Genomic DNA, 26,619 nt, shown 5'->3' on the forward strand with positions numbered 1-26,619 from the left:
AATTGTTTAATGCTGCTCTAAAACTGAAGACAGACAAAAGGTAAGACCAGAGAAGAAGAAGAAAAAGAGGCTGTCACTGGGACAAAAAGGAAAGACTAGACGTGCTGGAAGTTCTGGATACTAAACATTTAGTTCTGCTAAAACGAGCTGCTTGGTGCAGATTAGCATCATGCTGCTGAAATTCTACAGGATGCTATTTGTGTCAAAATAACAAAAAGTCAAATTTAGTTCAATATTTCTATTTCTGTTCAGAATTTTACAGAAACATTTATTGCATGTTATCATTTGCCATCCTGAGAAGTTATAAAATAATTTGTATATAAATTAAATCATTGCACTCTGGTTCACTTTTCTCACCAAAAATGATGAAACTGAAAAGTGACCCAGGAGCAAAATCTTGATCACTGATAGAAAGGTGGGAAAATTGTAACCAAATGCTTCATAAATGCATCTTCCAGCCTCCATTCTGCACACTTTCAATATTAATAGTTACTTACATGCATTTCAAAGACAAGAGCAAATGTGCGCACATCCAAGCAAACTCTATTTATGTGCTAGACCAAAGAAACGATATGTTCCTACAAAACCGGGAAACATCTGCGGACTAGTTTTTAATTCTTGTTTCTGATCTGCAGCTACTGGCAGAGAAAAAACGCTTTTGTGTAAATTTTTTAAGAATGAAATTGGTACATGGAGCAAAACAGCATCAACACCTTTCCCCCTTTTTTCTTTTATTTTGACACAAATTTATTATCCTAAATGTCTCTAAGTGGCATCTTATAAGCTTCAAATGTGTAAAGTTAGAAGTGTATAAGTGTTAGTGTTGATTTGTAATTACTGAAAGCATCTGCTGACCTTTAGAAAACAGGAGACCAGCGTCTTATATTTTCATGCCAGCAATTAAATGAAGTGATGTTGATGTTATATAATCAATCCCACAGGTGTCCCCTTCAATTAAAGTCATCAACTTTGGAGCTGTGGTTATGTGAGAAGTTATAAGTGTTAAATAAGCCGCTTAATTACTCTGAGACATAAATACTTTAAGCTAAAGCATCTAGAGAATTTATGCCACTCGTTAAGCCGTGTTTATTTTAATAGGTGTTAACATGCTATGGTATTAATGTGAGAATCGATGAACTTTTATATATCTGCACTGGTGAAGTGCACTCTGTTACTCGCCCTGTCCCTCCTGGGCCTGGAAAACAAGCAAATTGATGCAAAAAACAATACATTTTTTAACCATTTATAAGAAAACACAAAGCTGTTACTTTCCAGAGTGCTTGCTTCTGTCATATTTCTGCCCTAAACCTAACATGGTGGGGAGTGTATGCCTGTTATTCTTTCAGAGGAACAGCTAAACACTCGTAGCTACAGTCTACATCGAATGCAGTACCTTCGAGCCTATTTCACGGCTCTTGGCTCTCATCTTGTTGGCCAGAGATTCGGCCATGTCAGCTCTCTCCTCGGCCTCCTCCAGCTCATGCTGAACCTTCCTGAATCTGGCCATGTGCACATTGGCCTGCTCCTCCTGGGGAACAATTGTTTTCAGTGTGATGGCGCTCTGACACTTCACTGTATCTCTGAATATATTTGTGCCGACAGTGATTCACTCACAGCTTCTTCAGCTTGTCGCTTGTAGGCTTTCATCTTGCTCTGGAGTTTGTCCACCAAATCCTGCAGCCGAATGTTGTTTTTCTTGTCTTCCTCGGACTGAAAACACAAGATGAACATCTCTTACAAACAGGAGAGACAAGAAAAGACAAATATCCATTCTCATTTTCTTAACTGCTAAAAACACCAGCTAATTTTACCTGATAGGTTAACTCTTTGATTTTCCTCTCATATTTTCGGACTCCTTTGATGGCCTCAGTGGAACGTTTTTGCTCGGCTTCAAGCTCGTTCTCCAGCTCGCGGACCTGGAGACGTGAGGAAGTAGATTTTAATGTTACAGTGAGCTTTCAGTTTTCTGTAGGGCTTTGATTTAACTGAAAATGTGTAAAAATGTTTGCAACCAACTTTAACAGCACACTTTTCATGCTCAGTACACTCATGTGAAAACAAAAGTGTATCCTTTTTAAAGTCGGAGGTTTTCCATGTCAGGACATAAAAAATGTAAATGAATTAAATACAACCTCAGATGCACAGCAGCACGTGAAATATTACACCGTGTCGTAACTAATGAAAGCAAAGACGCAACGATTCACATGATTCAGCAGCTGTTTGACTCTCCTTCAGCAGCAACAACTTGGTCAGTCCCTCAATTTGCTGTGGAGGAATTTTAGCCCACTCTTCTTTAAAATGTTGCTTCAGTTCATTGAATTTTACAGCACTGGTTCATGCACCGCTGTCTGAAGGTCCCATCACAGCAACTCGGTCAGGTTTAGGTCTGAACTGGGTCATTGCACCACTTTGATTCTTCAGCTGTTCTGTTGGAGATTTGCTGCTGCTGTACTTGGACCATTGCCCTGTTTCATTAGGACAATGAACTCCTCTTTGTACCAATGTGTTGACTCTAGAACACTTTGGTATAAAGAGGAGTTCATGATCACCTCAATGACTGCAAGGTGCCCAAATCAACAGCCTTCCACTCCCGTGCTAAAAGCTGCTATGGGGTGTTTGGTTTTGTGCACTATGGTCAAACGTCTCCATTTTAGTCTCACCGGTCCAAAGGACATTGTTCCCGAAGTCTTCTAGTTTGTTCAGCTGCACGTTTGCAAACCTAAACCACGCTGCCCTGCTCTTTTTAGACAGATGAGGGTTTCTCGTGGGAACCCTTCCAGACAAATACAGTCACAAACATTTAGCATGCTAACTGATGCCCATAGAGTCTGCAACGAAGCTCGTGGATTGTTAAAATGTAATTTCATAGCCATACACACCCTAGCCTCCAATTTCTGAAGCTGCTTCTTTCCACCCTTCATGGCCAAGTTTTCAGCCTCATCCAATCGGTGCTGAAGGTCTTTCACCGTCACCTCCAGGTTCTTCTTCATCCTCTCCAGGTGAGCGCTGGTGTCCTGCTCTTTTTTCAGCTCTTCCGCCATCATGGCAGCCTAGAGACACCGAACCATGAGCACATCACATCTTTATGATAATCAAACGTGTGATAACTCAAATAAAAGCCCTGTAAGAGCGTCATACATCAGTAATGGCTTTCTTAGCCTTCTCCTCGGCATTCCTGGCCTCTTGAACAGCTTCTTCTATTTCACAGTGAAGCTGAGTTACATCCGCCTCAAGCTTCTTCTTGGTGTTTAGAAGGCTTGTGTTCTGGAAAAGATAATTAAAAAAAGACTGTGACCTGTAAATCCCGCAGGTCAGAATGGGTTGTTGAACAGGTGAGCAGCCTACCTGAGAATGCAGAAGTCCCGCGCGCTCGCTGGCATCGATCAGTTCCTGTTCAGCCACTTTTCGACTGCGCTCCGTCTGCTCCACAGCAGCTCGAAGCTCTTCGATCTCGGCCTGCATCAAGGCCGTTCTGCGCTCCATCATGGCTACTTGTTCCTTCATATCTTCCTGTCCTCTCACAGATTCATCCAGGTGGATTTGGGCATCCTGGAAATGCATTCAGGTGAGCGTCCAGTTAATTTGTCTTTGCCCACCTGAGAGATCTCACTGACCAACACTTGTCTAACTTGAGCATCAGGTCACAATTTACAGTGTATGGAACAGCTTGGTCATCAGCTTGGTTATAACTTAAGCTAATTTAGCTTCCTATTCGTATGAGGCAGGTTCCTATGTGAACTAAACTGATATTCAGGTTCGGTAACATAAACATTTAGTGGCAGCAGTCTTCCAGCTGGGTGTCTTTAAATCAAAAAAGCGATAACCAAAGGAGCTCGAGTGAAACATGTTAACATTTGTATTTCATGTTAATCCGAGAAAGAATTATTTTGGGCTTTTGTCACTTTTATTAGGTTTTGTTTGTATTAAAAGGTGACAGAGAGAGAGGGTCTCGAATCGAATCTGGGTTTCTTCATTTGGCCTGCTTCACTGTTGAGCTAAAATTGTGCCCTGGTCTAATTTTTGGCTCTTCAAGCTTCAGCCACACAGGCCTAGAGACCCGTCGGCAACCTTCTGGAAACCTCCGGTTGCTAGGGAGAAATGTTCATTCTCAGACTGGTGAGTGGCTGCTTGAGGTGAAACTGGTTGCTAAGAGGATGCTGCAGCAAAAATGTCTGATTGCTGCGGCTGCCTGCAGTTTGCATGGAACTTATATGCAAAGACTCTTGTTACTCCACTCTTATCTTCCAAACCTGTCTCTATTTTGCTTTTGCAAACACGCTTTCAGTATTTCAGCCAGTTCTTAAAGTTTTGCATGAAAAAAAAACCCCTTTCGTGAATGTTATAAAAGTATTAATGTGTGGTTGTACCTTGAGTTGCCCCTGAATGTTCCTCAGGTGTTTCTGAGCCTCGGCTGCCTGCCTGTTAGCATGGTTCAGCTGGATCTCCATCTCGTTCAGGTCTCCCTCCATCTTCTTCTTCACCCTCAGAGCGTCGTTCCTGCTGCGGACCTCGGCGTCCAGAGTGGCCTGCATGGACTCCAACACTCTCTGATGGTTCCTCTTCATCTGGTCGATCTCCTCGTCTTTCTCCGCTGATTTCCGGTCGACTTCAGCCTTCATCTGGTTCAGCTCCATCTGTGCATGCAGGATCTTCGACTCCTCCTGCTCCAGGGAAGCCTTAAAAACATTTCGGTTGCGTTTCACACTGTAATGGTAAGAATGCAGTATTTTTCTGATTTTCCTCACTTCCTTTTGAGTTATACCTCAGCTTCTTCCAGCGCAGCCTGCATGTCATATTTCTCCGTTTCCACCTGCTTCTTGAATTTGTCGAGCTCGTGAATCGTCTTTCCGCTCTCCCCAAGTTGTTCTGTTAAGTCTGAGATCTCCTCTATGTGTTGGAAAATCAGAATTGCAAGAAATTTCCAAAAAACTCTTTTAAAGTTGTTGATCCACACAAAACATTCTGATCTGACTCACGCTGCAGGTTTTTATTCTCCCTCTTCACCGTCTCCAGATGATCCAAAGCTTCCTCATATGAGTTCTTCAGTTTGAAGAGCTCGGTGCTCAGAGATCGACTCTCTTTCTGAGTTCCCTCGAGCTCAGCCTGAGACTCCTCGTACTTCTGCTTCCACTCAGCCAGAATCTGAGCTCAGGGAGACATTCGCTGGTCAGAATTAATGCTGTAATATGTGTGTGATAATTAATATAATAAATACATAATACCTTGTCAAAGTTTCTCTGCTTCTTGTCTAGTGTAGCAGCTAAGCTGTTGGATCGTTCCACATCCACCATCAGGTCCTCCATTTCATTCTGAAGCCGTTGTTTAGTTTTCTCCAGAGAGGCGCACTTTGAGTTCACCGCCTCGATTTGTTCTTCAGCCTCTTGCAGACGCTGGGCAAGCTTTTTCCTGTCAGAAGTAAAACCGCTTGTTTCAAATCAAAAAGTCTTAGTGTTTCTTTTGTGTGTTGTGTTGTGTTTTAGGACACATTTTTTTTCAGCCTTTATTTAACAAGGAAGCAAACTACTGGAGATTATGAATGTCATCTGTGAGAGGGCCCTAGATATCACAAGGTTAGGCAGCATTAACTAAGAAATCAAAGCTCCCAGAGAAACTCCGGGTTCAAATCCAGGACCCTCCTCTGTGAAGATAAAGATGGCGAGAGGCCATCCAGCCATGAGCACGGTATAATTCTTCCTCAGCACTTTCAACACCTCCATACTTTTGTCTCATGTAGACTAGACTCACTAACTTTACTGCAACCAATCAAATATTAGCAGCTGTTCCAAAATGCTGCAGCCCAGACTTTACCTTAAAGCTCCAGTTTTATGGGGTCATGTATGATTTTTTTAACATTTTGATTTTATTGTAATTTTCCATTTCTAATTGTAATAATTTACAGTGAAACACATCTAACAGGTCTTTCAGCCTTTTCCCTGAAAAATGATTGAAAACCACAATTAATCACATGAGAACATTTTAGAAAACCTGTCATGGATGGAGGAAACGTTACAGTTTTTTCCTTTCTTGTTAATGATGATGTGGAAAATTAAGTGTTGTGCTTTGTTGGAAACAAAAATAAATTATGAATACCGTAGTAATGTGCATTTACTTGTTTACTCATTATTATATCAAAGTGCTTAAAACTGAGCGATATTTAGTCAAAGCCTGATGCACTGATCCGTTCTCGTTGTTTAATTACTTTGCCTCCTCGAGCTCTTCGGTGCGTTGGATGGCATCAGTCTCATATTTGTTCCTCCAGAGTGCCACCTCCGAGTTTGCCTTAGACAAACAGCGCTGCAGCTCGGCTTTGGCCTCCTGCTCCTCCTCGTACTGCTCCCGAAGGAGATCGCAGTCGTGACGAGCTGACTGCAGACTGTGAGCCAGGGCGTTTTTTGCCTGCAGAGGAACACATCAATATGAAACACCGTGCGTGAAAAGAGTAAAGTAAACCAGCTGTTTGCAGGTGTGGGCGCTGATTACCTTCGTTTCCTCCTCTATCATTCGTTTCAACTCATCAATCTGTGTTGTGAATCCCTGTTTGCCTCTTGTCAGTTGGGAGATGAGACTTTCTCTCTCTTCCATTTGTCGGGATAATTCGGCTACAGCAGCCAAAGGAGAGAAGAACTTTTTAATTAAGGCTCTGTCATTTTATCGACTCCAATAAAAGGAGGAATTACCGTTCTCAGTCTGAAAGCGGGCTCTCTGATTGCTAAGGTCAGAGATTTGCCGCATGTTTTCATCGTTTTTAGTTTTCAGCTCCATGAGTTGATCTTCGAGTGAGCGACACATCTTCTCCAGGTTGACCTGTGAGAATATAAATGAACACAAATGAGATATTCAAGCTGTTAAAACTGTTCCTCTTGTCACACTAAAACTAATTAAGATGGACTTATAGTATGCTTTATTATTTTCTTCTTATATATTCTTAAAAGCACAGTTTTAACTCAAGGTCAGGCTTCAGGGTGCCCTAAATGTTCTGTTTCAGGGAGGTTTTTTCTACTTTTCTTCTCTATCCGGTCGTTAAGTCTGACGTCACTAGCCGTGTCTGGGCCTAAACTCCGCTGCAGGTCCATATATGGTCCATATATATATATATATATTTTTTACTATTTAATTTGTAAAAATGTGTATACACACACACACACACACACACACGTAGGAAAATATTTAGTATACACATCCAGAAATGCATACACTATTATATATTGTACATATATTTATTAGTTTCAGGTTGGCCATTCTTGTATTTTGCTCGTTTGTGTTGTTGTATTTGCACATCTCTGTTGCTTGTGGGGCTCGCACACAAGAATTTCACTCGCATGTGCTGTGCCAGTGTGCCTGCACATTTGATGTGACAATAAAAGTGATTTGATTTGATATATCAAACGATCACTATGGCATTACTGAGAGTTGAAAAACTGTCTAAAGTCTTTCATCTTTAATAAAATGATCAGCGTTCTGCTCTACCAGGTGTAACAATTGAGTTTAACATCCAGGCATCCATGAAAACGGAATTTATGACATTTAACGGAGTTAGAAGTTAGCAGGGAGTTAGCTCGCTAGCTTATATCTAAATACAATATAGCATGTCCTGACTGCGGGGTTTTGGAAACAAATTCAAACGTACAGCTCTGTTATCACTTCCAACATAAATGAAGACAGAAAACTAAACAGCAGTGACGTTTGTAGGGTTACTGAAGTTTGGCTAGCTGGTATATAATGATGTGCTACGTGACCGCTACGTGACACAGCTATGTTAGCATAATATAAACAAGCTAACTTTTTTTCCACTCGATAAAAGTTAACGTGAGTGTTCTCGGTGGTCAGGAACTAGGGTTGCCAACCGTCCCTTAAAAAACGGAATCGTCCCGTATTTAGAAACAAAAGTACACGTCCCGTATTGAGCTAATAAGGGACGCACTTTGTCCCGTAATCGATTCGAGTATGACAATTCAGATTACCGCTCATCTCATTGGTCGAGGAAAGGTCGCTTACGGAGAAAATACCGGAAGACAACAGATGACCACAACAAGAAGCATGGCCAACAGGGAAACAAACGCCGACACTGCGGTGCAAGTCTCGGACGACAGTACACCTAAAGCTGGGCAAACACTGTGCGATTTTTTCAGTCACGTTATTCAGCTCCTGCTCAAACTGCACGATTGACTCGCAGGGGTTAGAAGTTGGTAGGTCACGATGCAGGTCTCACACTATACCGCCCGATGCTCTGATGCGACCTGAGTGCTCACACTGTGCCTCCATAACATGAAGGTTATAACAGAAAATCTGTCGCTCGCTCTCCCTCTGTCTTTCACTCACACAGACACACCACCACCATCAACTTTGCTAAATTGCTAATGAAAAACATTGATCAGGCAGCTGTGATTAAGCAGCAATGTAAATCCAACTATTTTCACGGTTGTTGTGGTCGTGATCATTTTGTGAGGCCACATCGAAAAGGCTCGGATGAGCTTTCCAAAGTTCTACAAGTTGTGCCTCCATCGCTTGTGTCCAGATCACACGCCGCACAGCCGAGCTGCACCGTCTTTTTCACCGACGTTTACCTGTTTGCGCGTGAGCAGTGTGAGCGGCTCACGAGCGATTGATGATCGGGAGCTGCTCGAGGTGTTAATCGCTTCTCGTTACCCCACGTATACTACACGACGCACGATGAAGGCCAAAATCGGGCCGATCACCAAATCGGTCGCACGACTCAAAAATCGTCTCAAAATGGGCCAAAAATCGCACAGTGTGAGCCCAGCATTAGAGCAGCAATGTTTGTTCGCCCAGAGAAAGAAAAAAAGGCTGCGAAAGATAAGATAAGATAACCTTTATTAGTCCCACACGTGGGAAATTTGTTTTGTCACAGCAGGAAGTGGACAGTGCAAAAGTTATGACGCAAAAATTAGAATACAATAAGAACTAGAAAGTGCATTTTCTGAAGAAACTGCAGTGTGAATGCTTGAATCTGAATGTATGCACTGAAATGAATTAATTACTGAATTTAAGTTAAAAATCTTGAATGAGATAAAAAAACAACAACCCGAATTTAACCTGAAAACAAAAGTGCTGAACTGCTAAAAGCTGAAGGTTACACAGAAGAAGAAGTTGGAAAAAAGCTGAAAATGTTTTAATTGTAAATTAGAAAAACCTAAGAAATGAGAAAAGAACATTTAGAGTCAGAAAACATCTGAAAGAATATTAAAAGGTCATATTCTTTGAATCACTGAATGACTAAAATGTGATCCCTCCACTTGGACCCACACAGTTTAAAAAGTTTACATCTCTGAGCTTTGAAAGACAAGATGTTGGAAAAAGAACAACGATGGCGACGTTTTGAGGGTAAAATGATGGCTTTAACACTGTGGACACAGCAGCAGTTGAAAGAGAAGTGCTTAAGATGAATCTTGGTACAGTGGCAGGCAGAGCTCGTTAAGCAGGCAGGTGTGAGCCTGGTTGCTATAGTGACCGCACCCAATGGCTCCATACACACGACACAGACATGCGCCTCACTTTTGCTGCTTAAAATGAACAGAAAAGTCAGGCCGAAACAAATCGTTCCCAAATGAAAAGTAAAAGTCGTATTGACAAAATTCTTTCACTGTGAGCGACAGCAATGTCTAGTCTACTGAATTCTCAGTTTTCATGCCTGTGGAGTTTATTATATGGACGTGGTGACAGTGGAAAGACACCATGCTCTTCTGATTTTCAAACGAACCTTCTGAGCCATTTTAACATTAGAGTCTATGGAAGAGTTGGAGGGAGGAGGCTGTGCATTGGTGACATTTATGAAAGAACCACAACACCTAGTACAATAGTAAACACATTGGATGAAAGAGGACAGCGATGGCTACGTTTTGAGGGTAAAATCATACCTGTAGCGCAAACGCTGCGGACACAGCAGCAGTTTTAAAAAAGATTTTAAGATTAATTTTTTTGCTCCTCTCACTCTAGCAGTTGAGCTGTCTCACTCTAGCCCCAACATTCCGTCCCATACACACCCATTATAAACTCTGAAACGGGTGAAAAAACATCATGAAACTTAAACTGGAACTGAAGAAAAAGTATAATAGATATTGAAAAGATAAATACAAGTTGAATAGTTGAATGTCTTGTCTTCGTTTTAAAGTTTGAATGGTGGCTCTATGTCAATGTATGTGGAAGTAGTAAGAGTTTAAAAATGAGTAAGTTGAATGAGAATTTGAAGGGTCTCCCCATTGAAATACATGGGAAATTTTTGTTGAATAAAGTTGAATAAAATTAAAAATATAAATGTTAAAAATGAGAAAAGTAGAAGCAGTCATGTCCAAAAGAAGAGGAATCTAACGGTGTTTGAATGGTTTTTCTAAGTTGAACGGTTTTGAAGGAGTTAGATGCCAAAAAACGTACGGAATATATAATAATAAAGATTTGAAGAACAATACTGTGAATGCTTTTCAAGCATTCACACTAATAAATACAGGGAGGAATGGGAAAAGGAAACCACTGGGCTGGGAACATGCACGATAACACCTATAAAGCGCACTGCACTGTGTGCCGGCGCACTTTTTCCATAGGCATGCTTCTAGTGGTGGGCACATGAAGAACATGAGGGGCGTGAAAGCTCGGGGAACCCTTAACCATTTTTTTGTCCACCAGGCCACGGCAGAAGCAGATATGGTATGTAAACACTGGTTTATTTTTTAAACCCTCTGGTTAAGGTTAATATGGGCATGTGCAGTGAATATCAGCGCTATGTGGCCAGAAGTGTGATAATATAATTTATTTAGTGTAATAAACAACTGCAAGGATAGATGATTACAACAAATAGATCACTAATACATAAAAGTAATACATAGATTAATAATGATGATGAGTTATGATGCGTAATCATGGGAACAAGCGGGTTTACAAACAGGAGCAGCTGATTAGCATTAGAAAAGCTGAAATAATACCTCAACTGAAGCCAATTGTACTAAATGCACTATATGTGCACTGTTACAAGAATATTTTTGTTGTATTGCTTTCTATTAATTTATATAATTTTAAGTTAAGCAGGGCAGAGTTCTTTTAAAGAAAGATTTACTTATATTCTCAAAAGTTAAGCATGACAGGCTTCTGTTTAAGAAGGAGACCTGTTTTACTGTGTTAATGTTGTCATTTTGAGCTAAAAATAAATGGCTAAATGATCATTTGTTTCCCATATGGTCATATCACAAAGAATATGCATCTGCTTAAATCAAATTCAAGTCAAATGGTTAAAAAAATAATTTCACACACAAAAAAAAGAGCTACCACACTGGGAAGGGTGAAGACAACTGGGTTGCCCGGCCCTGGCCACGAGGTGTCCCTTATTTATTTTTCAGGGAGTTGGCAACCCTATCAGGAACAAATGTAATCGCATGGCAGGATGCTGTAAAAGGACCAAACTTCAGCCAGGAGAACAACTGAGATAATCCATCCACAATACGAGGTTAGTCATTCATATACTGCTGCATGGGCTGGGCTGTAGTTACATCCTAAGGTTTTAAAAACTGAGCTTAAATAAATGATTAGTGGTAATAAAAGCCGAGGGAGGTCAACAGTGATCACTGACTGTTTTAGGAGCTTTTTGAGATTAAATAGAAGAAAATACAAAACATTAAACATGTTAACAACACAAAAGCCATATTAAACACAGACTACTTTAGGCCCGGAAGTAGGATTCGTCACATCATCACTTAACGACCGGATATGATGTTGACGAGACTGAATATACCTAACATGATATTCTCAGAAGCTCCACCCGCCTGCCATGATTGAAGCATAAGAATAAGGCGAATAAGCAAAATATCCTCAAAACTGTGGCTGAACTACTTGAGCAAAGCCTAAGGATGAAAAAGTGGAGTTCCGCAACATCACCTTTGCTTTTGCAACAGTTTCCATATTGCTGGCCAGATCATCAATCTCCATCTTCAGTTCACTCTTCTCCTTCTCCAGCTTCTGCTTGATTCGTTGGAGGTTGTCGATCTGCTCACCCAGCTCAGCCATGCTGTCTGCCTGCTTTTTGCGTAAAGCCGCCGTCGTGGCCTCATGGTGCAGCGTGGACTCCTCCAGGTCGCGCCGCAGTTTGAGGAACTCAGCCTCGTGCTTCTTGTTCATCTCGATCTGGGCGGCGGTAGCTCCTCCGGCCTCCTCCAGCCTCTCGCTGATCTCATCGAGCTCCCTGGCGAGGTCAGACCTCTGCTTCTCGATCTTGGCTCGGACCGCCCGCTCGGCCTCAACTTCTTCCTCCAATTCTTCAATGCGAGCCTGAAAGCAGAAAAACACAACACACGATATCACCGAGACTTAAACAGGTCATTTCTAACAGTGTTATTAATTTATGGTCTAACTCTGAACTTCATACATGGAGCTCCTTGATTTTCTTCTGGAGCTGGTTGTTTATAGCTTGCTCGTCCGAAATTTTGCTGAGCAGCTGGCTGTTTTCAAATTCCTTTCTGTGAAGATAAGAAGATATGAAGAATTTAATCAGTTCATTTCCACTTGAACACAAAACCACTGCAAAAGCTTACTTCTTAATTTTCTCCTCAGCTTGTTGTTTGTCATTTTCCAGGTCCATGAGGGATTCCTGCGTCAGCTTCAGATCCCCCTCGAGCTTCCGTTTAGCTCTTTCCAGGTCCATGCGGATCTTCTTTTCTTGCTCCAGTGAACCTTCAAGCTTTACAAGCAAATCGCACAAAGTTAATTGAGATATTTAGCGACACCAGGGTCTGAAAGTAGTCACACCAGCTCACGTCATCCACTTGCTGCTCCAGCTTAGACTTGGCTTTGGTCAGAGTGTTGACTTTGTCCTCCTCTGCTTGAAGGTCATCCAGTGTTTGCTGATGAGCCTCTTGGAGAGCTTTCTTCTCCTTGTTGAGTTTGGTCATGTTTTCATCCTGACCAGCCAGCTCCTCCATCAGGTTTTTAACCTGCAATAGGTCATAGGTCACCGCTATGAACATCAGAGTACAAACAGAAAATAATCCTAGAGCACACAATGAGTGAGTCCTCCTAGACTGAAACAGTAGATGGATTTTTGTCACATGACTTTGTTAATAGAGCACTAATAGAGGGTGAAGGACGGGCATTAACTTCTTGGTCTAAAACACTGCATACATTTAAATGGCCACCAGGGGGCGATATCTGTGAAACTACACTTCAGCTCTGTACTTTCCTGATGACTTCCTGTGTTCAGTCTTGCACTTTGAGTTATATTGAATAAAAGTCAAATATATAACATTTGTCGCAGCGGTCCTTTGATGAATAAAGGTAAATATGTCTCACTAAACTAAAGTAATGTCTCTGTTCCCATTTTGCCGCTTTGGACTGAATCCGGGCTTCAGATTAGATCTAAGATGTTCACGAGGTTGTGAGACTTGCTGGTAGAAGATCTTGGGACCTAAAAAGCAGCTGTAAACATGCGAACATTATCATTTAGCTCTTAGCAATCGTGGTGTCTAAGTGCATAGAGCTGCGACAAGGCAGCCCCTTGTTGTTTTTGGTAATCTTGATCTATATAAAAGCAGAAAAGGCAAGGTGAAAAGCATTTTACTGATACCACTCATGTATTTGTGCAGATTGTGCAAAATAAATCCACCAACTTGATGGTTTCTACATGAACTGCCATTAAGTTTGATCAGGTTGATCGACATCAACAATGACAACGCTTCATGTAGAACAATTCACAGAAGATTTTTCCTCCCTATCACCAAAACTAAAACGTCCATTAAAAATCACAAACCTTGTTTTCGGTAGCATGTTTCTCCTTCTCAACTTTAGCCAGCGTGAGCTCCAGGTCATCGATGTCTTTTTTAAGCTCAGAAGATTCGTCTTCGAGCTTCCGCTTCTTGGCGGTCAACTCTGCGTTCATCTCCTCTTCGTCCTCCAGCCTCTCCGACACCTCTTTGAGTTTGGCCTCCAGTTGAATTTTGCTTTTGATCAAACCTTCGCATCTCTCCTCTGCATCACAAAGATTTTCAGAGTCCTGAGAAAATGAAATGATATACCAGCATTAAAAACGAGTGCGTGAACTCTGATTTGACTGACTGGATGTTATTTGACACTTACAGCTTGTACTTGCAGGAGGAGGTTATTTTTCTCCTGCAACAGAGAAACCATTTTCTCTTCGAGCTCCTTTCTCTTGGCCTCTGACTTTGCCAGATCGTCTTTACACTTGATGAAGTCTTCTTTCATTGTTGCCATCTCCTTTTCAGTTGCTGCGCTTTTTAGAAGTGGCTTTATTTTAAAGAACAGCTTCATCCATGGCCAGTGTTTGACATTCATGAACGAGCGCAGGTTATACTGGAGAATCCAGATGCAGTCTCTGAAAAACATACAGTTTTTATTCCCTGCAGTGGTTGTTTTTTAGGATTACTGAGGAGTATTTGTAATGATGGGCCACCTTTGTGCTATTAAATTGTTGAATTCTTTTCTCATCAGATAGCCACGACACAGAGCTTGAGTCTGGGTCACAAGAGAGGCCAGCTTTTCATCTCGCAGCTCCTCTAGAGTGCCGAGTAAGCCAGCTTTAAAGAATACCTGCAAACATTATGGCGTATGAACAGATCAGTTTGTACCTAAAAGCTTTTAGAACTTCACAGCACTCTGGACAAATACCTTTGTGGTACCAAACCGGTACTGTGTGTGGTCAATGTCAATCGAACCAAGAAGCTTCTCAGAAGCCTTCTTTCCATCGATGAACTGTCCCTCTGGGATGGCACTGGCATTCAGGATTCTGTATCTGTTGGATGTGGATAAATGGGAGCAATCATAAACACTAATGATTTAGTTAAATGCTCATTATTAGCTGTTTTTGAATTGTAATCAGTGCCAACCGCTGCTTAAAATCGGCATAAAGGATCCTGCTGGGGAATCCTTTCCTGCAGATCCTGATGCCCTCCAGCACACCGTTACAGCGCAGCTGGTGAATGACCAAGTGGTTGTCCATTACACCTGCAGTGAAGTTGACACAACAGATTATAATAATCAGGTAATAATTTGCATTATTTTTGTCTTAAATAAGTGTTTTCTTTCATGTGTACCTGGTTTTTTAATCTCATTTGGAATCAAGCATCTGACAAAGTGAGGATGTGTGCTCCTCAAGTTGGTCATTAGCTTTCCGAGATTTTCCTGCAGAAGAACAATTACCAGATCTCTGAGGTTATCACACATTTAGAATAAAGGTGCAAATAATCCAAAATCAGTTCAGTTCAGCATTCACACCAGGCACACATAATTTGGAAAATGAGACTATCAAAAGGAATCGCGGACTCGTCCTCTTGGGAAATGAGGTCAAATTTAAAGGTCCTTGACATCCAAAAAGAGACTCTATAAAACTTGTCAAAAAGCCAACATTTGTCAAGTGGAGTGATGTCAGCGACCTGACCTGAACATGAATCTTTTTGAGCAGATTTGATCAATGAGCAGTTTTTATGTTTTGGTTTTACTGAAAACAAGAGTTAGGGATATCCCATCCATTAGACTAACAACTTAAAAAACAACAACACGAGGAGGCTTTGCCACGATTATGGACACAAATTTCTCTAAGACCAACCCAACAAGTCATTAGTATTCAATTTGTGTTGCTTACTGGAGGATCACCACCCCTAAAAATCAAAACAGTGAAAGTTAACTTTCCACAGATCACTTCTGTACCCTGAAAACAGCAGACACTGTCTGAAATGAGCCTCCCTTCTTCTTTCCTCCCTTCTTTCCACCTTTGCCTCCTCCAGCATCACCACCTGATTCTGCAAAGAAGGAACAGAAATATTAGTTTGCATGTCTAAGGTTTGAAGTTCCCACTGATTTTCAGATTCAGGAAGTTTATTTCTGTGTGTGAAGCAGATATAATGTACCTGCTTCTGCACTGGAAAAAGAGGCATACAAGTACGACAACAGTTTCATTGATGACTTCTGGTACAGCTGCACCACCGACTCGTTCAGTGGGTCTTTGTTCTTCTCCAACCAGCCGCTAATGTTGTAATCCACGCTGCCGGCATAGTGCACCAAGGAAAAGTGCGCCTCAGGTTTGCCTTTGACAACCTTTGGTTTCTGGAAAGCACTTGTTTTGCCAAGATGCTGGTCATAGAGTTTGTTCTTAAAAGAAGCATCTGAGGCCTTGGGGAACATGCACTCCTCTTCAAGAATAGAGAAGATGCCCATTGGCTGTTGAATACATAATGGAAACACATGAGATACGGTGTCCAAAATGAAATCTGATGCATTTATATCAGAATGTTTATCCCACCTTTTCAATGAGCTCAATGCAGGCTGCCAGGTCCATACCAAAGTCAATAAACTCCCAGTCGATCCCCTCCTTTTTGTATTCTTCTTGTTCCAGCACAAACATGTGATGGTTGAAATACTGTTGCAGCTTCTCGTTGGTGAAGTTAATGCAGAGCTGCTCCATGCTGTTGAACTACAACAAGAACCCAGAATTCAACAAATAGGAAAGAGAGTATATTTGACTGCGAGAGTCGAAACTTACATCAAATATCTCAAATCCAGCGATGTCCAACACACCGATGAAGAACTGCCTTGGCTGCTTTGTGTCCAACATCTCATTGATCCGAATGACCATCCATAAGAACATCTTCTCATAGACAGATTTGGCCAGAGCACTGACTGCATTGGCGACCTTTTTAGTGATACAAAGTAGGTGAGAAAATACTGTGTGGGAAAAACAAAAAATACAATTACAGATAGCTAAAGGCTGTAAAGGAAAGTATACCAAGGTAATCTGGGCTTCTTGCACTTTATCCAGTCTATAATAATGTTCAGGCTAGTGAGCCAGTTCATTAAGGGGACACTGACATCAGTGCAGGGTGATTTTGTACACTAAAAAAATGAAACATCACTATTGTTGGTTTTGAGGAATCCTCTTGTACTCCTAACTCATAATAAACCCACTAAATTAGTGTTAGTATTAATTTGACCCGACTCAATGAAAATCAGTTGAGTTAACCTGCAATAATACAATATTTCACTGAAATAACACAAATAACTTAAGTAAACCCAAACTGTTTCCTTAACACATTTGTGTGGAACCACTTTTTAAAGTAAATCCCCCCCAATTTTTTTGAGTGTAGTTTTTGCCAGATGATACATTTTTATTTGTCTGCTAATTACACAAGGACATAGTCCAAGAGCTGTAAGCTAGGTCACACTAGAGGAAACCAAATAGGTGGGCAACCTCCTGTTGACTAGGAAAAATCAGTAGTTGCCCAGTGACTGTATTGGTGAAGGTTTGGAAATGATTGACAAATTCATAAAAGCTGGCAAATGTTTCGATCAGTCTGAGTCAGCGTGCACCAATGAGTGCAACTCGTCTTCAATGTGTCTCTTAAAAGTAATATTGGACCAACTGACTGTATTATGGTTATATATGGTTATGCATCTGTCCTGCAGCAACTGTGTCACTGTGCATGGAATAGTTTCTGTTTCAGGACTATGGTGTTCTGGCTTGACTATAAATAATAGTTTATGTGTATGTAGACAACAACAGATTTGATATTTTTGCACATTTATCATAGTTAATTATCAAATTACCATAAACAGCTTGCATTAAAATTACAAGCTGATATTCAATCACACACTGATTTGTCTTACTGCCATTTTAGATTCATTATACAAGGTTGCAATAATTTTGTGCAGCAGTCTCCAGCCACCGTTTAGCATAACTGTATGACTGGGGAGAACATTACACTAACATCACTTTATGACATTTTAATACATGGCAATGACATCATTGTGGCTGGACTTTAAAGGAATTGTTCATATGGTCTGAAAGAAGCTTATTTTGAGTTCCTTTATAAGGACTCAGTCTTTGACAGGTGCTGATTGACTTAAATGTCAGACTCGGAAAGCAGTTCTGCTCGAGCAAAGACCAATTAATGTTGTTTTTGATGGGGCTTTGAGACGTTTTACTTTAGTAAATTGGCATCCAACTGCAGTCCATCTCACCTGCGCTGCTCTTCTTTTCTTGCTATTTTGCATGTATATAGAAAGGTGCCCAAGCAAACAAATGCAGGAAGATTATGCCTACAAAAAAGCTGTATTCTGTCTAAGCCCTTGAATCCGCATTATGTATTTCTTACACAGAGAAATGTGAGTCCTTGACAGTCTAGTTAGTACAACTGTTGCAATCATTAGTTGCTATTTATCTTAGACTGGAAAATGTTATCAGTATTTTTAATTCCACCTGGGGGCCTAACAAGTGAGGCAGACAACTCTATCTGCCAAAACAAATGTAAAATCCAAAGAGATTTTATTAAGCTCTGAAGCTTATCCCTGATTCAGCAAAGTAGTGGAAATGAACTTCACAGGGATGATCAAACACCGAATCTCCCTGATTAGGTGGAATAATGGGAACCAGTGAACATGTTACCAGCACCTAACAGGATTCATCACATTAAAGTCCATTAGAAATCTTTGTACTGTGATCTTTGCATACTTTTCATTTTCTATTTTATTTTTGTCATTGTGTTTTATCTTGGAGTCCTTGGAGATGACAGTTCTTATGAAACATTCATGCCCTTCACACAGATCTGACTCTGATCACAGGATTTGTTTTCCAGCTGATGTGAGGAGGATAGCGACGACACTTCTCTTTGCATCATTCCCAACCCTCTGGTGCAGTAATTTAAACTATCAGTCCAAGCTATCACGCTTTAAGAGTCTTTATGCTGTTACTGTACCTGAGGGACTGTCTGACCTTTGGTGACATATTCATTCCCCACCTTCACTCTGGGGTAGCAGAGTCCTTTCAGCAGGTCGGCAGAGTTCAGCCCCATGAGGAAGGCGACTTTGTCTGCCACTGAGAGACAGAAGGACTTCTTTGACATAAAGACATTCATGGTGTGTTTATTGATAATGAAAAGGCAGAAGGACTCACCCTCAGTGCCATCGGGCTCGGCCTGCTCCTCACGCTGCTTCTGCTTGAACTTCATGTTCCCATAATGCATCACAGCGCCAGTCAGTTTGTAGATGGAGACTTTTTCTTCACTGCTGAAGCCCAGGATGTCAATGGCAGTCTGTGAAACATGACAAATAATGAGCTAAAGTTTAAATTTGTATGTCATTGCAAATGATTAGAACTGCAGAGCTGACTCACGTCCGTGGCCACCAGCTCTTCTATATCATTGATGCTGGCCACAGAAATCTGCCCCTGACTGATCATGGGGAAGTCATACGGGTTTGTTGTTATGAGGAGCATTTCTGAGGAGAAGCAGAACATTTCTTATAAAAATGTCTTAAAGTTAAATCATGCTTTAAGACCTAATATGCTCACATTACCTATAAGCTCTGGCTTGTGCCCGGTCAGTATCTGATAGAAGATGTGGTAGCTCCTCTCTTCAGACAACTGGAAAGTCACTCTGGACTTTTCCAGCAGATCTACATGGTTTTACAGGAAATAATTAACAATCCTGACCATCTAATACATGTTGTTTAGATAGCATGTATATATGTTTGCAACTCATTTAACTGTTCCTCAAATTAAATCTTTTTTTTTGTTTGTTTTTGCTTTGTTTTATTATATTTTGACTTCTTTAAACGACCTTAAGTCATTGTAAACTTTTCATGTTTTTGTCTATTGTGTTACACACATTGAGATTGCATGTAATTAAATGTGCTATATAAATAAAATTGCCATTATATGAGGATGACTCAATTACGTAAAAGAAAACTTACAAGTTTCTATATCAGCAGAAGACAGTTTTCCTGTAGTTCCGAAGTGAATTCTGATAAATTTGCCCTGTAAAAACATAAAGTCTGTGAAAACCCTCAAAGAAAACATAATACAAATGTCATCCATTGGATTTATATCCACCAAAACCCACCAAACAATTAAATTACACATCTTTCACTATTCAGTTTTCGCTGATTTAAAAACGTACAAATCTTGAGGAGTTATCGTTCCTCACAGTCTTGGCATTCCCAAAGGCTTCCAGCAGGGGATTCGCTGAAATGATTTGATCTTCCAGCGTCCCCTGAAAAACAAGACCAGCACCATGTTTGGGATTTGGTATTAAATCCAGGCTTCGGATCATGAGCTGGATTCTTGTCTTACTATCAGTACCTGGATTTTTCCAGCAGAGTGATCCTTCTTGTCACCACCGGACACTGCGATTGTCGCAAAGTACTGGATGACACGCTTGGTGTTGACGGTCTTTCCTGCACCAGATTCTCCACTGTGAAGACAGAATAATACAATACTTGAAGTCGGTCAATAAAAGCACTTCATTTTGTAATGTTTTGGAATATGAGGCTCGTTTTTAGCTTCCATGCTCAGACTCACGTAATCAGGACAGACTGGTTCTCACGATCTGTTGGGGAGAACATAAATATAGTACAAAATAAATAAATATAGTTGTACTAAAGTACAAATTTGTACAAAACAGCCATGTAAACTGCTGGTTTGTCTTTAATAATCTTCTAAAAGCTCACAGAAAGTCTTTCTCTTTCTCACCTGTAAGCATATTTTGATATGCATTATCAGAGACAGAGAAAATGTGTGGCGGGGCCTCCATGCGCTTTTTCCCCCTGTAGGCTGCCACCACCTGTGGGTCATAAACTGGCAGCCACTTGTAAGGGTTCACAGTGACACAGAAGAGCCCAGAGTAGGTCTGCAGAGGAGAATATAAGTGGGACAAATCAGCGAGTCATATAGAGAGACGAGAATGTCGTTTATTACTTACATAAATCATCCACGCCGCATAACGATCTTTGAGGTTAAACAGCACAGAGGGCTCGTTGAGGTGCGTCATCATGGCCATGTCCTCGATCTTGTCGTACTTTGGAGGATTCATGGGAAGACAATCTTCGTCCTTAACTGTTACAATCTGTAAGAGTGGATGGAGAAGAGAAAAGGAAAGAGGAGTGATGAGATTCAGCACAATATAAAACTCAAAGAATCAGAAAAGCAAAATATTTTATTTTATTTTATTAGCTGTACTGAGCTGGGCTTCGTTTGCTTCTGTTGTAGTTGTGTTTTGATTGTATGTGATTAAATCTGAAAAATAGCCAAAGTTATTCTTGTGCTATTAGTCTGTGAGGTTCATTATGTTCTAATTTTTAACAAATGATATCTCTCAGTGGGCACACGTGGCATAAACTACCTCTGCCTGGTGTGTTTATGCTCTGACACAGTGGAAAAACCACCCAAAGGAGACGGCTAAATCATTTGCTAAATGTGATTAAATTTGGTATCATGTGAGAAAAAACTTCAAAGAAAAAGATTCTCTTATAACCTGGAAGAGCAGAAGAGCATTTCTGCTTTAGGTTTATCATCTAAATGCGCATGTTTTCCTTTTCACTCTGAACAGGAGATTATTTCTTTAAATATCTGCAGCTGAGAAGTTTTGCAGAAGCACAAAATGAACTCGGAAGACCTCGTTTTGTGTTTGCAAAGACAACAAAGGACAGTTCAAACTAAAATGTCAGCAGAGGAAATCAGACAGCGATGGTTGCAGAAAGATGAAAACATTTTTAAAGAAGATCTAACAAAACTGAAACTTTTTTCTATCTGCTTTGTATCCAGAAGGACACAGCATAAAAATCAGCAAACATTAAGGAACCTTCACTGTTTTTTAAAAAAGATTATGACACTATTTTGGGGAAAATGCTCATAGACAAAATGTTACACAGTGGATAAGACAAATAATTTCAAACTCTCCTCTAAAAAATGACATTTTTTAGCTTTACGTATATGTATGTTTATGTAGTAGATGTATACATATTGCCACATTTGGATTTACGTGTTGCTGGTTTCTTCATCTTTGACCTTAACCTTTTTCAGAATTGGACTAAGTGGTACTGACCTTTGGGAACCTCCTCACTCCAACCCTTTCGCTACCCTCACCCCTCCATCTTTGTTCTATCTCAAGAAGTTTTGACCTTTCTTTACTATTGTCTCCCTCCTTCCCCTGCAGGAGTGATGGAGGGAGATGAGGATGCGTGATACACTGAATGCATTACCAACCTCTATCCGTGCAACCTTTTCTCTCCTCTGTTATTTCTTTTCCTTCTTCTCGCTTTCTCTCTACTCTAACTGCTTTGGTGGAGCATCACATGGTGCAGAAGGCTTGAAAAGTGTCATGCATGCTGGCCGTGCATTGACTTTGTCTTTGTGCTCCAAAACAAATTGTCTGACGGACTGTTGGGAGGGTCATTGACATAACTTCAGTGACCCTTCCTGAGACAGGAAGAGACTGAACAGGCTGATCTGGAGGGCCAGCTCTGTTCTAGGATGCCCTCTGGACCCAGTGGAGGTGGTGAGTGACAGGAGAATGGTGGCTACGCTGTCATCCCCGTTGGACAACATCTCCCACCCCATGCAGGAGACTCTGACAGCACTGAGCAGCTCCTTTAGTGGCAGCTGCAGCAACCACAATGTGGGACGGAGAGATTTTGGAGGTCTTTCCTTCTAACTTCTGTCAGACGCCACAATAAAGACTTTGCAGATGACCACACATGAGCACAGACACACACACACACACACATCCAATACACCATGGTAGCCATCGCCTAGTCTCGCTGATGTGCAATATTACCGAGTGCAATTTTTCTGATACAACATAGTATTTTATTCTGTTTTGTGCAGTATGTTATTCTATTTTATCTCATTCTATTCTATAGATTCTTAATTTTTGCTGCTCTTAACTTTGTACTCTCCACTTTCTGCCGTGATCAAAAAATTTCCCACAAGTGGAACTAATAAAGGTTTATCTTATCTTAAAACCCTAACCCTGGCCCTGGACAACCAGACTATGTCATTTCTCTTCTTACTCAGTTGTTCTCCAAAGTCTTGGCAATCAGGAAACAAGGAAAACAGTATTTATAGCTGACACACAAAGACTAATTTTGGCCTTTTCCTTCATGGATTAAGGTTAGAGTTGCCACCTACGACGACGCCGCGTGCACAAATATTCACCTCATCAGCTTCGGTCTTCACGGTGACTTGGCCACCTTCTCTGCTCTGGACGACACCTTTGATGTACAGCTCCTTGGGTTCGGGCACGAAGCAGGCTGTTCTGGCATCAAACGGACGGTTCTGAGCCTCAATTCGCTCTTTCTCAGGTTTCCGGAGATAGATAGCTGCCGGCCCATACTGGGCCATCTCAGCATCGGTGCTCATGATGATATCTGAATTTTTAAAAGAAAAAAGGAACGTCAGGAAATTAAAAATAGTTTGCGAGAGAATGACTGTATTTTCTCACCCACCAGGTATCTAGACCCAGTTCAGTTAAAAATGACAGGGCAACAAGTGATTAAAAAAACAAATGCAGTCCTGAGTCAGCACTGTTGACAGGGACCAGAAGAGTAGATGGATGGTTCCAGCAGGAGGTTGAAACTCCTTTTATCGAGATGCTGCTGAAGCAAACCGGATGCTCCAAACTTGGCAATGTCACTCTGTCCAAATGTCAATCTCTCTGCATTATCGATCTCTGCTTGACACTTAAATATGGCACAGGATCTCGCTGTGGTAATAAGAACATGTCAGCAGCAGCAGGTGATGATCCTCAAGAACTATTTTTACATGCCTTCCATACTGTCGAGACCTGTCTCGGCTCCATCTGCAGGACGCGCGTCACATTTAACGCATGATGAATCTCTTAATCGGGCTATTCAGCGTGACAGCTTTGATTTGGAGTGGGAGAATTTGTCATTGTATTTATTAATGGGCATAAACCGGACATAAACATTGTCTGCATGATGTATTGTGACTTTCACGTTCATACTGGACTCAACGACCAGCTGCTCATTCACCTCCAAAGCACCTTGTTTGGATTAACTGGCTTAAAGTCAAGAGAGATTAAAGAACACTGTTATTTCTCCTTTTATCATATTTCATCACATTCCATTCTTTTAAAGTACAGTCCATGCACGTGCATCAAAGAAGTGTAATCTATGATCTCAGTAGCACTGACCATCACATCTTCAATGTAAGACTAGCAAATACTGATATATTCTAGCAAAAGGTCAAAAATATGGCTTTCTAAATGGTATATTATCTGTTTTTGCACTCTATCAGATTTACATGTGCCATTAATACATATAAAATGCTTTTCAAAGGTTATCATGTCATTCTCGTCATGCCTGTTCAATGTTGTCACTTTGCATTCCAAAAACATTTTATTTATACCAGCGTATTTTTGCATACTAGAGAACTGGAGAGCAAGGCGGGTTAATGCTTGTTATTTTTTATGCACTAAATAAAAGTTTATCAAGCATCACCTGATAGAAAAAACAGCTTATAATTAAAGAAAAAGTCAAACAAAAATGTAATTAATAACCCAGACACAATTATTATTGATTAATAATTAATAATAATTCTACATTTAAATCACTTTTGGATATACCTTAATACAAACATATTGGCAGGCATTGGTTTCTGGGTCTAACTCAGTGGCACTATGCATTATGCTTAAATTATTCACATTTAGATGCTTCTTGGCCCAGATGACTCCTAAAGTTGGTGACAGTCAGCCACCTTGGGGGAACGTGTCTGCTTTGTCTGCTTTGATTACAAGTTAACACATAACAGAGTTCAGTGAGTGCCTCACTGAAGGCCATGTGAACATCACAGGCGTATGGAAATACACGGTGACCGCTTTGTGCCACATTTAGACTAAGCATGGGAGAGTGTCTGTAATTTAATATGTCGTCATATTAGAGGGAGAAGTGCACGGGAGCAGGTGTGAACAGCAGCTTGTCAGCTTGAAAATATATCACATCTACTCTCAAGCAGTATGGAAGAATGTATGTTTACAGGCTTTGTAATAATAACAATAATAGCAAATTGAATTAACTGAAGTGTCAAATATGAACGCATAAATCTTTGTCTTATATAATTTAAATGAGGCATTTTTCTTGATTCATATTTATGGTGAGATGTTGCATTTTACTCTCCAGAAAGAGCCCATTTTGATTTTTAATGCATAATAGGACCTAATAGTGGGTCCAAGGATCTCATCCCGATACCTCATGGCAGTGAGGGTGCTGTTGGAAGGCCTGCAGAGTCCCTCCATGGATTTACTTCCCCGACCGACATTGACCCACCACCAAACCAGTCATGCCCAACAATGTTCTCCAGACCCAGCAGAGGCACCAGTTGTGGGCCTGCCAATTCTGGTATTCTATGGCAAATGCCAATCAGACTCCAAGTGCCAGGCAGTTAACACAAACCCAATACAGGATGTCAGACCCTCAGGCCACCCTCATGAAGTCTGCCTCTGATTGTCTGGTTAGAGACTTTCCCACTGTGGCCTGCTGGAGGGTTAAGGGCTTCCTATGACCCTGTCCGGCTAAAGTAGCTGCCAGTTTTCTGGAATCTCCTCCGTGCTCTCAGGACTGCGCTGGAAGACACAGCAAACCTTCTTGCAATGACATCTGTGCAACCTTCGTAAGGTCTAGGTATTGCCTCGTGCTACCAGTAGTGGCATTGACAGGAAACCACTGAAAAAAGAATCAGAAAAGATCATGAGGGAATGGCCTCCACCTGTAAAACCATTCCTGTTTCTGTTCCTTCAGAGCACATGTTGCTAATTTCATTAACACCAAAGCAGCTGAAACTAATTAACACCCCCCTCAGCTACGTAACTGACCCGATGCCACACAAAATGGCTTTCTTTCATTTTTTTAAGCAGTATATATTTTGGTCAAATTTCTCATCTCTGTGAATTTTAATGAAACGTATCCCACTGTTTCTCAGACCCTGAAAGAAAAATCACTGTTATTAAATGTTGATTTCGAAAACTCGCTCTCTATATAAAGTTTATTATGACAGTTATGAGGCCTCTCAACGCTTAGACCACAAACTGAAGTTTTTAATGATTAGTTTTTGTGTCTTTGTCATTGTTTTTTGTCTCTTTATGTTCTTGTTTTAAATATCTGTATAAACCTCTGAGTATCCAGCAACAGTTTTAAGCTGCTGCTCCTGTGCTCGAGGTGAATGAACAATCCCACAGTGTGACTAAAATATTGATGAGCCGGTGGACACTCTTTGCCTCGTATGTCCACTTAGCATCCTGTTTCTGTCAGTGCAAACAAGTTGTCAGCTCTTCACGTTCTCCTCCTCCTCCTCCTCCTCTCTTGGAGGTTACCTTCAGCACTTGTATGTAACCCTCCTGCGCTCAAAGTCACACATGTGCAGCGGTAATTCCAGCCCTGCTTCACACGGATTTCTACAAATGTCATGACCATAGCAGCTGCTGCTGGTCACTGCGGTGCTGACAGGAGGGGAAAAAGGTGGATTTTCGTGCGGCCAAATTAGCTGCTTTTCTGCAATGATTTTCAGGCCTGTGGCGTTCAGGGCTTTTATCTCAGCCCTCTGCTTTTCTGCTGTAGCTGTGAGCCGATAATAATGTTACAGTTGAACTGGTGAGTGTCTGCAGTGCTAATGAGCAGCTTTTCAATACTGGCTGTGTGCATCGTTTTTTTTGTTGAAATCCTTAGCGTGGTAGCAGCAGCTGAGTGGGAACAGGCTGTTTTACTCCATTCATTTTGTCCAATCACTCTGTATGTTTTACTGTGAGCTGTTTGCATATTTTCTTCTATTTTGTTGTAACGTGTAAGTCTTGTTTTTAAGTTTAGTTTTGAACCCAGTAATGTTTTCCT

At 41.0% G+C, this 26,619-nt stretch overlaps 1 protein-coding gene across 1 annotated transcript; it reads right to left on the minus strand.

Annotated features, from left to right (window-relative positions):
• Positions 1 to 17: 17 nt before the first annotated feature.
• LOC101481850 (myosin heavy chain, fast skeletal muscle-like) lies at positions 18 to 23,137 on the minus strand. Its single transcript, XM_076883437.1, has 39 exons — positions 22,924 to 23,137; positions 20,700 to 20,833; positions 20,471 to 20,627; positions 20,300 to 20,327; positions 20,081 to 20,192; positions 19,899 to 19,991; positions 19,693 to 19,756; positions 19,297 to 19,395; positions 19,115 to 19,218; positions 18,896 to 19,034; positions 18,699 to 18,817; positions 16,490 to 16,639; positions 16,250 to 16,420; positions 15,858 to 16,167; positions 15,658 to 15,719; positions 15,045 to 15,132; positions 14,838 to 14,955; positions 14,620 to 14,743; positions 14,405 to 14,541; positions 14,071 to 14,326; positions 13,745 to 13,987; positions 12,756 to 12,932; positions 12,534 to 12,679; positions 12,368 to 12,458; positions 11,881 to 12,270; positions 6,678 to 6,804; positions 6,481 to 6,599; positions 6,200 to 6,396; positions 5,223 to 5,406; positions 4,977 to 5,142; positions 4,763 to 4,887; positions 4,368 to 4,676; positions 3,346 to 3,549; positions 3,139 to 3,264; positions 2,880 to 3,050; positions 1,812 to 1,916; positions 1,615 to 1,710; positions 1,394 to 1,528; positions 18 to 1,195 (listed from the first exon to the last, which is right to left on the minus strand). Exons 1-39 carry the CDS (start codon positions 23,135 to 23,137, stop codon positions 1,172 to 1,174), a joined length of 5,814 nt encoding a protein of 1,937 aa, XP_076739552.1. The 3' UTR covers positions 18 to 1,171.
• Positions 23,138 to 26,619: the final 3,482 nt, after the last annotated feature.

This window comes from Maylandia zebra, linkage group LG4, assembly GCF_041146795.1.
Source record: "Maylandia zebra isolate NMK-2024a linkage group LG4, Mzebra_GT3a, whole genome shotgun sequence".
NCBI classification, from domain to species: Eukaryota; Metazoa; Chordata; class Actinopteri; order Cichliformes; family Cichlidae; genus Maylandia; species Maylandia zebra.

Bases quoted from the DNA above. Each gene is read 5' to 3' on its own strand.
- LOC101481850 (XM_076883437.1), bottom strand. From the start codon at position 23,137: ATGAGCACCGATGCTGAGATGGCCCAGTATGGGCCGGCAGCTATCTAT. The intron at 19,757-19,898 runs GTACGTTTTTAA...ATGTTTTTACAG, and splicing joins ACGATAACTCCTCAAGATTT to GGCAAATTTATCAGAATTCA. The intron at 14,542-14,619 runs GTATTTGTCCAG...TAATGTTTGCAG, and splicing joins ACCGGTTTGGTACCACAAAG to GTATTCTTTAAAGCTGGCTT.